Source organism: Mobula hypostoma, chromosome 6 (assembly GCF_963921235.1).
Source record: "Mobula hypostoma chromosome 6, sMobHyp1.1, whole genome shotgun sequence".
Taxonomy (NCBI): domain Eukaryota; kingdom Metazoa; phylum Chordata; class Chondrichthyes; order Myliobatiformes; family Myliobatidae; genus Mobula; species Mobula hypostoma.
In genome coordinates, this window is record NC_086102.1 from 50,861,623 (window position 1) to 50,874,200 (window position 12,578).

The window sequence follows — 12,578 nt, forward strand, 5'->3', positions numbered from 1 at the left end:
AACATTGGCCGGGTGAGACTGCAGGTGACTCCTTTGTGGGATGGCTTTGCGTTCTGTGATCTGTGATTTTATGCAAAACAAAACCATGCAGTTTGTGCATGCATCAAGAAAAGCGAGTTGAAGAAATACATTCAGAGAGAGCAAATTTTATTCCATATTTCAACATTAGTGAAGATTATGATTTGTGCATCCTACAAAAGTACTTTCCTGTTTACCCATATGGCCATAGCCATATGCAGGGCTTGCCTATATAAATATTTCCAATGTTTGTGTTTTAACATGTGGTCAGATCTAAGTAACAGATATAAATGAAGTTATAGAAAGACTTTGTGACATGATATTTATAAAGCAAGAGAAATATGTTTTGAAATTTTGCTGTAAATATCATCCATAAGTTGTCCACTAAAAAAAGAAGACATTGTGTAACACAGACTCAGTAGGCCAGGCAGCATCTATGGAGTGGAATAAATAGTAGATAGCCAAATCCTTCATCAGGGCTAGCTGAGTTCCTCCAGCATTTTATGCACTTTGCTCAAGATTTCCAGCATCTGCAGAATTAAATGACTAAACACATTGAGTGACAGTGCTTTTTATTTTTATGATAACTGAACTTCGAATTATTTTTATTGTCAGTTAGACGCTGTGGGAAGCTCCTTCCACCAGATAATGGCTACATGAAATGCACCAGTGATGGGGATAACTATGGAGCCACCTGTGAGTTTAATTGTGTGGGTGGCTTTGAATTGAAAGGAAGCAAAGCAAGTGTCTGTCAGTACAACCGTGCCTGGTCAGCATCTGCTCCAGTCTGTGCACGTAAGTAGATTTGAGAGATCAAATGTTAAATTTCTTGTAGGAATCAAAATGTTGGTGCATGTGTTCATGTACAGGGTGCAATGAATGAACCACAGTCGATCGTGAAACAATCTTAAAGATGCAGTAGCCACAGAAAATGCTCTTAACGTACTGCCGGTGGGGCAGTATTCGTGGTGAGGGAGAACCAGAGTTAACATTTCAGGTTCATCAGGTCAAGTGGTCTTAGAATCATAGAACACCGTAGCACAGAAACAGGGCCTTCAGCCCATTTAGTCGATGCCAAACTATTAATCTGCCTAGTTCCATTGACCCGTACCAGGACCATAGTCCTCCATACCCCTCCCATCCATGCACCGATCCAAACCTCTCTTAAATGTTGACATGAAGCACTTATTCCACACTCTTGCCACCCTCTAAGTGAAGAAGTTCCCCCATGTTCCCCTGAAATATTCCACCTTTCACCCTTAACCCATGACCTCTCACCCATCCTCAGCAGAAAAAGCCAGCTTGCATTTACCCAATCTATACCCCTCATAATTTTGTATACCCCCATCAAATCTCCCCTCAATCTTCTACTTTCTAGGGAATTGACCCCCAACCTGTTCAACCTTTCCCCGTAACTCAGGTCTTAAAGTCCCAGCAACATCCTTGTAAATTTTCTCTGCACTCTTTCATTCTTATTTACATCTTTCCTTTAGGTAGATAACCAAAACTCGACACACTACTCCAAATTAGGCCTCACTAAGGTCTTATACAATTTCAACAGAACGTCCCAGCTCCTGTACTTAATACATTGATTTACGAGGCCGTTATACCAAAGGTTTTCTTTACGACCCTCTCTACCTGTAGCAGTTACTTGAAAACAAACCAAAACTGCTGAGAGACTGAGTATGAGAATTGACACTGTATGATGCAGTTCTAAATAACTGAGTTCCAAACAGAAAAAGTACGTTTGATCCCTTCTATAGACTTCTATAGTCCACCTCCTGAGTAAATACAGAAGGAAAAATTTCATGTAAGATCTCCCACGTCTCTTTCGGCTCCGTGCATGGATTACCACTCTGATCTTCCAGAGGACCAATTTTTCCTTTGCTATCCTTTTGCTCTTAATATATCTATAGAAGTCCTTAGGATTCTCCTTCACCGCACTTACTAGAGGAACCTCATCCCCGTATTTTTGCCGTCCTGATTTCCTCCTTGAGTGTTATTTTGCTTTTCTTATTCTCTTCAAGTACCTCATTTGTTCCTACCTGCCTATACCTGCTATGCTCCTCCTTTGTCTAAACCAGAGCCTCAATATCTCTCAAACACCAAGTTTCCTTTTATACTCACAGGAACGTCCAAATTCTCTCCACTCAAAATTTCGCTCTTTAAGGCCTCCCACTTATCAAGGACACCTTTTCTACAAAACAAGCTGTTCCAATCCACATTTGTCAGATGCTTTCTGATGCCAATCAAATTGGTCTTTCTCCAATTTAGAATTTCAACCTGATGACCACACCTATCCTTTTCCATAATTACCATGAAACTAATGGTATTACGATTACTAGATGCAAAGTGTTCCCCTACATAAACTTCTGTCACCTGCCCTGTCTCATACCCAAACAGGGGATCTAGTATCGTTCTCTCTAGCTGGGACTTCTACGTACTGATTCTGGAAACTTTCCTGAGCATATTTGACAACCCTTTCCCATCCAGTCCTTTCACAGTATGGGAGTTCCAGTCAATATGTGGAAAGTTAAAATCACCTATATCACAACTTTATGCTTCTTGTGACAGTCTGTAATCTCTAGAAATGTGCTCCTCTAAATCCTGTGGACTGCTGTACAGTCTATAATATAATCCTATTAACATAGTTATAACTTTCTTATTCCTCATTTCTACCCATAAAGCCTCACTAGATGAGCTCTCCAGTCTGTCATGACTGATCACTGCCAACACATTTTCTCTGGCTAGTAATGCCATCCCTTCCCCTTTAATTCCCTCCTGCTCGATCATGTCTAAAACAATGGAACCCCAGAACACTGAGCTGCCAGTCCTGTCCTCCTGCAACCATCTCTCATTAGTGACTACAATGTCATAATTCCATGTGCTGATCTATGCCCTAAGATCATCCGCTTTTCCTACAATACTCCTTGCACTGGAATACACACAGCTCAGAACATTAGTCCCACCATGCTCAACTATTTCATTCCTGATTTTTATATAGGCTTTACAAAATCTTTCTCCACATCCACTGCATTATCTGTTCTGGTGCTCTGGTGTTCCTCCTCCTGTAACTTTGGTTTACCACCCCCCACCCCATGCAGCTCTAGCAAACCATCTTGCTAGGATATTTGACCCATCTCTTCTGTTTAGGTGCAAATGGTCCCTTCTGTACAGCTCTCACCTTTCCTGGAAGAGAGCTCAATGATCCAAAAATCAGAAGCCTTCCCTCCTGCACCATCTCTTTAGCCATGTGTTAAACTGCATGATCTTCCTATTCCCGGCCTCATTAGCACAAGGCACAGGTAGCAGTCCTGAGATCATAACCCTGGAGGTTCTGTCCCTTAACTTAGCACCTAACTTCCTGAACTCCCTTTGCAGGACCTCATCACCCATCTTACCCATGCCATTGATACCGACATGGACCATCACCTTCTCGTCTACTGAACTTCCTATCATTAATGGATCCCTTATCACTGCAGCTCACCTCCTCTACCCCCTCCCTTCTGAGCCACAGAGCCAGAGATATGACCATTATTGCTTTCCTCTGCTAGATTATCCCCCACCTAAAGTACCCAACCTTGTTGTTGAGGGGAACAGCCACAGGTGCACTCTGCACTGGCTGCCTATCCCCTTTCCTGCTCTGATGGTCACTCAGTTACCTGTCCCCTGTACCGTGGGTGTAACCACCTCCCTGTATGTCCTGTCTATCAAACTCTCAACCTGCTGAATGATCCAGTGACCATCCAGTTCCAGCTCCATCTCCTTAACACAGTCTGTTAGAAGCTGCAGCTGGATGCACTTCTTGCAGGTGTAGTTGTCGGGGACACTGGAGGTCCCCTTGCCTTCCCACATCCCAGAAAAGGAGTATTCCACTATCCTGCTGGGCATCTCCACTGTCCTAAACATGCAATAAGAATAAATAATAAAAAAAAAATCCGCCTACGCCTTCCTCACCAAAGCCTTTAAGAGCTAAAGTCTCAACTCTGCATTCCAGCAGAGGCCCACTCACACAGTGGCCACGCCTCTTAAACGTAACCTTTTTTTTAAATTGGATCTTGCCAAGTGCCCTATTATGCACAATCAATGACTCCTCAGGAACTGAGGCATGCAAAATAATGCGCTGACGCTCTGACTCACTTCTTTTAAGCTTTCTTTTTCTCTATGGAATCCAGTGTCTCCTTGAACTGTGATGCGCAATATGTGCTGACTGCCCTGGCTTGCTTCTTTTAAACTTTCTCTCACTCTACACAGTCCAATGTCTGCTCAGGAACTGTGGCCTGCAAAATGTGCTGGCTGTCCCCGCTCACTTCTCTTAAACTCGCTCTCCCTTTATGCAACCCAATGACTCCTTGGGAACTGAGGTCTATTCTCAACAATTCTCGGGAATTGTTGTCGTCTTAACAATTAATTTAAAAGTTTGCCACATTCCTGCTACTACACAAGACATCTATAAACTGCGATTGCTTTCTCGAGTGTAATTTAATTTAAAATTTAACTTTTCCATTAAGCAATACTTCTGGCTTTGAAGAGTCCATTTGGCTCATCGAGTCCTTACTAGCTGTCAGCAATCCCATTAAAACCCTGCTCCTCCACTTGTAATCTATCCCCTCTCATCTGTCCATCAGCTACCCCTGGTTCTCTTCACAACTCACCTAGACTTGGGTTATTTGACAAGGAGCGATTAGCCTACCAGACAACATCTTAAAGTATGGGAGGAAATGGAAGGAGCCGAGGAATCCCCAGTCAAAATTAAAATATTCCTTTTGGCACATTGACCTCCATAAATCTGAGCATTTTTCTCAGGAGTTGGGATATTATGTTGAAGGCATATAAGACTTGGGTGAGGCCGAATTTGGAGTATTTTAATGCAATTCTGGTCACGTACCTACAGGAAAGATATCAATAAGCCTGAAAGGGTGCAGGGAAAATTTATAAGGATGTTGGCAAGACTTGACGACCTGAGTTATAGGGAAAGATTGGATGGGTTAGGACTTTACTTCCTGGAGCATAGAAAAATGAGGTGTGGGGGTGGGGGATATTCTGAAGGATATAAAATTATGAGGGGTATAGATAGGGTAAATTCATATAAGCTAATTCCCATGATGTTGGGTGAGACTAGAACTAGAAGTTAGAGATTAAGGGTGAAATGTTTAAGGGGAACCTGAGGGGGAGCTTCGTCACATGAGATAGTGTGAGTATGGAGCACATTGCCAGCAGAAGGTATGAATGTAGATTCAGTTGCAATATTTAGGAGAAGTTTAGATGGATACATGGATGAGAGGGGTATGGACATCTACGATCCAGGTGTGGGGAGGTGGGACTGGGCATAAACTCAGGTCAGCACAGATTAGATGGGCTGAAGTGCCTGTTTCTGAGCTGTAGTGCTCTATGACAGTCTAATTAGCAGTTGTTCTGTACGTATGCTTCAATATGTTTAAAACTTAGCGGAACACACTATAATGCATGACACTATGCATGTTACCTTGCTCCCTGATTTCCAATGTACTGTAGCCATTGATATTGTGTGAGTAATGCCTGATGATCTGCTAACAATGCGTTTAGAATCTGTCTACAGTGCTCCTGTGTCACACTGTGAAACCATAACTGTTTGATCATCAACAGATTTCTGGGTTTTACTTCTCCAGTTTATTTCATAAAGCAGTGAAAATATTGTTTTTTTATTTATGGAAAAAAAATCATAAGCTATTGTAATTCTGAATTTTGCTAGAGAAAATGAGAGTTACACATTATGTACAAGGAAATGTTAAGGTCAATTCTTCATAGCAAAGCAAAAGAGATTTAATGTTTATTAAAGAAAAAAGTATTCTTTATTTTGTGATAGAGCATAGTAACAGAGCCTTCCTGCCCAACGAGCACATAGAGCTTGATTACACTCCTATGACCAAATATTTATTCATATATATTATGCTTTTACAGTATAAAATAGATAATTCAACTCAACATTTTCATTACAATCTTCTCATTCCATTTACTTTATGCTAGCATAGCCAGTTACTTATTTACACCCTCGAGCAAATAGTTCGAAGATTCACTTAATTGATTGGAAGGTGAGTAATTCAGACCATGACAAAAACGTGCAAGATTCATTAAAAAATTTTATGTGCAATTTCTGCTTTGTATTTTGATCAAATGCTCAATCTTAATTGTAACATTCTCAGTTAATTGGCTTTTTGTGCTTTTGCATTGTTAATATATCCAGAGCCTACTGAAATAGCTGTAGGTTTATAGGGTTCAAAATAAGATTTGTATTGTTTCTGCAAAAGTCAATCAAGACTCTTCAGTGGCTTTGATGTAATCTACACTTTTAATTTTTTTCTCTCCTTTCCTTTTTTTTTACCATCCACCCGACCTAACATGATCCTCCTTCCACCCTGCTATCCATTATAATCAACCAAGGACTGAAAAATTCTGGTTTTACCCGTTTAGCCTCGTCTTTAATTTCCCTCACCAGCCTTCTAGCTGTAACTGGCTCCGATCTGCTGCAGTTCACCACCTTGTGATACTAAACCAGAGAATGCTGGCGAATTCCTGGAAATTCTTCACATCCAAATATTTGGTTAAATTGCTAGAATTTAAGGAAGGCCTGAAAGGAGAGGAGGTGGGTAGAAGGTGTGATGATGACTTCACTGGCTGAGTGAATTCTGAAGTGATGCAGACACAGAAACCATGGGAAACAAGGCATCCACGGAGCAGAATGCAGTATGCTTACTACAGAGTAAGAATAGTGCAAAATCTAAATGGAGCAGTAGTTTACTGGCCATAAAATTATGTCTGATCTTTTACCTCAAACTTTCCCACATGATCACCCGTGAATTGACTCCTTAGGGAGGAGAACCTACAGCATCTGTGGTAGAGAATTGAAAAGGTTTGCTTTCCTTAAGGGGGAGTTTCCCCCCCAGTCCATCATGCAGTTCTAAATGGTCAACCTTTTTGGATTCTATCCTGGTGAAACAAGCTGCTAGCATCAACTCTGACAAGGATTTGAAAAGTTGCCTGTGATTTAATAATTATTGTTAAAGCAGTTGCCTCTCCCTTTAAGCTCCAGAGAGAATATTGACTTAACCTGCCTCCATCAAGTCAGCTCAGTGAATCTTTTTTGCATTTTCTGTAAGCAGATATTTATTTTATTTATTAAGGAGAACAAGTCTGTCCACACTATTCCACATGTAGCCTGGCCAAATCTCTTCATTAACATAGTTCTATTTTCTAATTCTCATTCTCTGGCCAACATGCAGTGAAGATCATGCGTCCATTTGCTTTCCAAATTGGTGTACATCTGCATTAGTGTACAATGAATCTAGTGTTTGGACATGTCTTCAAAGCCAATAATTCCTTGTCTCTCAGATTTTCAAAAATATTTGTTTTATCTATACCAAAATAGATAACTTATTTTAATTATAGTTAGCCTAACGTCGGTGGTGGGGAAACTGCTGGAGTCAGTTATCAAAGATGTGATAACAGCACCTTTGGAAAGCGGTGAAATCATCAGACAAAGTCAGCATGGATTTGTGAAAGGAAAATCATGTCTGACGAATCTCATAGAATTTTTTGAGGATGTAACTACTATAGTGGATAGGGGAGAACCAGTGGATGTGGTATATTTGGATTTTCAAAAGGCTTTTGACAAGGTCCCACACAGGAGATTAGTGTGCAAACTTAAAGCACACGGTATTGGGGGTAAGGTATTGGTGTGGGTGGAGAATTGGTTAGCAGACAGGAAGCAAAGAGTGGGAATAAACAGGACCTTTTCAGAATGGCAGGCAGTGACTAGTGGGGTACCGCAAGGCTCAGTGCTGGGACCCCAGTTGTTTACAATATATATTAATGACTTGGATGAGGGAATTAAATGCAGCATCTCCAAGTTTGCGGATGACACGAAGCTGGGTGGCAGTGTTAGCAGTGAGGAGGATGCTAAGAGGATGCAGGGTGACTTGGATAGGTTGGGTGAGTGGGCAAATTCATGGCAGATGCAATTTAATGTGGATAAATGTGAAGTTATCCACTTTGGTGGCAAAAATAGGAAAACAGATTATTATCTGAATGGTGGCCGATTAGGAAAATGGGAGGTGCAACGAGTCCTGGGTGTCATTATACACCAGTCATTGAATGAGGGCATGCAGGTACAGCAGGCGGTGAAAAAGGCGAATGGTATGCTGGCATTTATAGCGAGAGGATTCAAGTACAGGAGCAGGGAGGTACTACTGCAGTTGTACAAAGCCTTGGTGAGACCACACCTGGAGTATTGTGTGCAGTTTTGGTCCCCTAATCTGAGGAAAGACATCTTTGCCATAGAGGGAGTACAAAGAAGGTTCACCAGATTGATTCCTGGCATGGCAGGACTTTCATATGAAGAAAGACTGGATGAACTGGGCTTGTACTCGTTGGAATTTAGAAGATTGAGGGGGGATCTGATTGAAACGTATAAGATCCTAAAGGGATTGGACAGGCTAGATGCAGGAAGATTGTTCCCGATGTTGGGGAAGTCCAGAACGAGGGGCCACAGTTTGAGGATAGAGGGGAAGCCTTTTAGGACCGAGATTAGGAAAAACTTCTTCACACAGAGAGTGGTGAATCTGTGGAATTCTCTGCCACAGGAAACAGTTGAGGCCAGTTCATTGGCTATATTTAAGAGGGAGTTAGATATGGCCCTTGTGGCTACGGGGGTCAGGGGAGGGAAGGCTGGGGCGGGGTTCTGAGTTGGATGATCAGCCATGATCATAATAAATGGCGGTGCAGGCTCGAAGGGCCGAATGGCCTACTCCTGCACCTATTTTCTATGTTTCTATATTCCAAGTGTCATGTTACTGCCTGAATTTAGGCTGTTTCCAACTCTTTATAGTCTCTTCCTGTATCATTTTCACAACATTTATATTTAAACTGTATTTCATTCTATTACGCTTGAACTCCTTATCCATGGCACTGATATAAATTATAAATAGTTGAGCACATAGCACTAATCCAGGTATATCATAATATTTGGGACCTATTTATTTTCTATTCAATTACCAATCCTCACTCAATGCTGATATGTTACTTCCAATCCTTTGAGTCCTAATTATGCATAATAATCTCTTAAAGCATGTTACAGAACATATCATTTAGTCCTCCTGTATTCTCATCCTACTATTGATTTCCTTAGTATCCAAAGATCTTAAAATATATTTGAAGGCTGAGCATCCACAGCAGTCTTTGATAGAGAATTCCAAACGTTCACAGGCAGTGATGAAGTTGAAAACAAAGTTAACATTCCAGTTGAAAACTGGTCATCGGTCCAGGAGAAAATGATCTTTTACCAAACCCAGACGGCAGTTTAGAAAAACTGAGAACCAGTGCTGTAATAATGTGGCCCAGAGACACGTACGTAATAGCAGCAAATAGTGGAATTAACACTTAGACTATAAACCATTTGTCAGAAACCCCTTCTTAATTCTTCTATTCTTCCCACAGATGCAGTCTGAACTGCAGAGTAATTACCAGCATTTTTAGTTTTCACTTAACTTCAACTGCTTGCTTGTTGCAGCTCGGAAGTGGAATGATACCTTTGACTTCAATGTCTCCAATTGATCAACAGAGTTCTCACCTCGAGGAAACCTAATTACAAACGCTCTGTCCACCAGTGAAAGCAGGATCTCCCAGTGGCCACACATTTTAATTCCATGTCCCGTTCCCATTCTGACATGTCTATCCACAGCCTCCTCTACTGTAAAGATGAAGCCACACTCAGGTTGGAGGAACAACACCTTATTTTCCGTCTGGGTAGCCTCCAACCTGATGGCATAAACATTGACTTCTCTAACTTCCATTAATGCCCCACCTCCCCCTCGTACCCCATCCATTATTGCCCATCTTCTCTTGCTTCCCCCCTCCCCCTTTCTTTCTCCCTAGGCCTCCTGTCCCATGATCCTCTCATATCCCTTTTGCCAATCAACTGTCCAGCTCTTGGCTCCATTCCTCCCCCTCCTGTCTTCTCCCATCATTTTGGATCTCCCCCTCCCCCTCCCATTTTCAAATCTCTTACTAGCTCTCCTTTCAGTTAGTCCTAACGAAGAGTCTTGGCCCGAAATGTCAACTGTACCTCTTCCTATAGATGCTGCCTGACCTGCTGCGTTCACCAGCACCTTTTATGTGTGTTGCTTGAAATTCCAGCATCTGCAGATTTCCTCGTGTTTACAAACACTTAATGATTGCTTTCTTTACTTTGCCTCCAGAGATACTGATGCACATCTTTCACTCTTGCATTAGCTTCGATATACTTCGTGGTTCACCTTTATGTCTTATACATGATTCATTTTAAAATTTACAGCCATGAACATTAATGTGCGTGTTACCACAGCAGCGGCACTTCTAGAGCAGTTTTACGAGAAACGTCGATTGCTGATTATATCCACTCCCACTGCTGCCAATCACTACTATCGATTTCAGCTAGGAATTAATCAGGTAATGTTTGCTTCTGGAATCGGCCACCCTTTAACTACCACCACTCTCTGGTAACAAGGACACCTAAAGTTTCGTTACAATTGACTTTTACTATGAAGAATTCAATAATGTGTAGATTTGCTAATGGATTCCTCTTTTTGTTTGTATATTACCCAGTGCTGTGTATTTTGTCTGACTTTCTTTTCATGCAGTTCCGCGTGCTGGTATTGAGTGTTTGATCTCTTTGGCCCCATTTAATAGGCTGACAGCAAGAGCTCTTCGTCTTTAACTGCTGACCAAACCTATTGTGAAATCATTTGGCAGTTCCGTGTAAACAAGATGGGTCAGTGGGGTAGTTGAAAAAAGCATGTGCAGTCACTTTACTTTATTAGCCAACACCTAGAAGGCAAGAACAGGGAGAATAATATGTAACACTCACAGATTGCAGCTTGTGTATTATCTGCCACATCACATGAGAGATGTGATTGCATTGGAACCTCGCAAAAATGTTGCCAGAAATTAAAAATTGTAGCTCTGATGAAAAATCAGATTAAATTTGGATTAGTCTCTTTGGAATAGCAGAGGTTATTGGAAGGGTAAATTTATGAGGGGACTAGGGAACAGTCCTTCATTTTAAATATTTTCCTCAGCAGAGTGGTCACAAACCAGGTGGTGTAGGTTTAAAGTAACTGATCAAAGATCGGAGAGGAGATGAGAAATTACTTTTCATTTGAGAAATTGGTAGGAATCTGGAACTCACTGTCTGAAAGACGGGCAGAGGCTTCATGGATAAAGTCCTTTGATCCACAAATGAAGAGCATTGATCTGCAGGACCTTCAGCTAGTGCTGGAAGAAAAGTTTGGGTTCTTTTTGCCTGGCATAGACAGAATGGGATCAATGGCTTCTTTTGTCTTAAATTTTCTATGATTATATAAACAACTTCCCTGCTGCCTGGTATGTGGTCATTCCACTTTGATTTGCTGTGTAAATTGAGAAAGAAACTATAGCAGAAAACTGGATATATATAATAAATTTCTGGGGTGGCAGACAATAGATCAACATCTCATGACAAGGCAAGAAAGAATAGTAATTAGACCAGGACCATAAAGAGGGTTCTTTGTTTAGTGGAGGTAAAGCAGGGCCAGCTTGTAGATTGGCTGTGTACTCCTTGTTGCCTTTGTCTCATGATTGTAAGAGTATCGTTACAACATGCTGCTGACTGGTGCAGTTTGCAAGTGAAGAATAGAAGCAGAGCTTTATAGCAGTTGTACTGGCTAAATGGGAGACCAGGCAGCCAATAAATGAGAAGCAGGATATAGCAGAGCAGCCGTTTTGGAGAGTCATTGTGAGAGCTAACCAGTGTGTGAGTGGGGGAGGCTTTGGCTCAAGAGGCTTCAGTGTGAAGGAGTTGGGTGAGAGAGCAGGAACATTTGAAAAGGGAGGTCTCGTTGACTGGCCAATTGAACAAATAATTTTATCCAATAAATGGAAAGTAAAGTTAAGTGGATTGGCCATTTTGGAGCAGCCATTGTGAGAATGGGCCTGTGTAAGAGTGGAGAGTTGAGGCTTTGGCTCAAGAGGCTTTGGTGGAGAGACACAGGTAAGAACAAGTAAGGTTTTATCTTCCTATTCATCCTTGGTACTTGATTCAGTGTGGGCAACGTGACAGTTAGGGCCATAAAATGCTGGCCCTGCAAGATGTGGGAAGTTAGGGAGAAGTCGTTCTGATGACTACATCTGTGGGAAATGCACCTAGCTGCTGCTGCTGACAAACCAGGTCAAAGAACTGGAGCCTGGATTTGGGTGTACTCAGGGTCATCCAGGATTCTGAGAGCATTATAGAGCATCTGAGAGACTTTTACTGAGGTGATCCTGCCCAAGGCACAGATTTCAGATAGGTGGGTGACCACCAGGAAAATTAAGGAAGTACTCCTGGTGCCATGTATTAGTGAAGTCAGAAATGGAAAGGTAGGCCAGAGGAATTTGTCGCTGAAGAGCTGGTGCAGGGGGTAGGGGTTCAGGTCTTGCACCACTTGGATCTCTTCTTTAGTGAAAGTGACTTAAAACAAGAGGGACAGGTTGCATTTGAACTAGAGTGAGAACTTGCAGGGAAATTTACA

At 41.8% G+C, this 12,578-nt stretch overlaps 1 protein-coding gene across 1 annotated transcript in view; it reads left to right on the top strand.

Annotated features, from left to right (window-relative positions):
* The window catches only part of srpx (sushi-repeat containing protein X-linked), a 98,903-nt gene that overhangs the window by 72,946 nt on the left and 13,379 nt on the right, over positions 1-12,578 (top strand). Inside the window, exons 7-8 of the mRNA XM_063049878.1 lie at positions 634-813; positions 10,346-10,479. Coding sequence (XP_062905948.1) covers positions 634-813; positions 10,346-10,479 — 314 coding nt within the window. The remainder of the gene's footprint in view (positions 1-633; positions 814-10,345; positions 10,480-12,578) is intronic.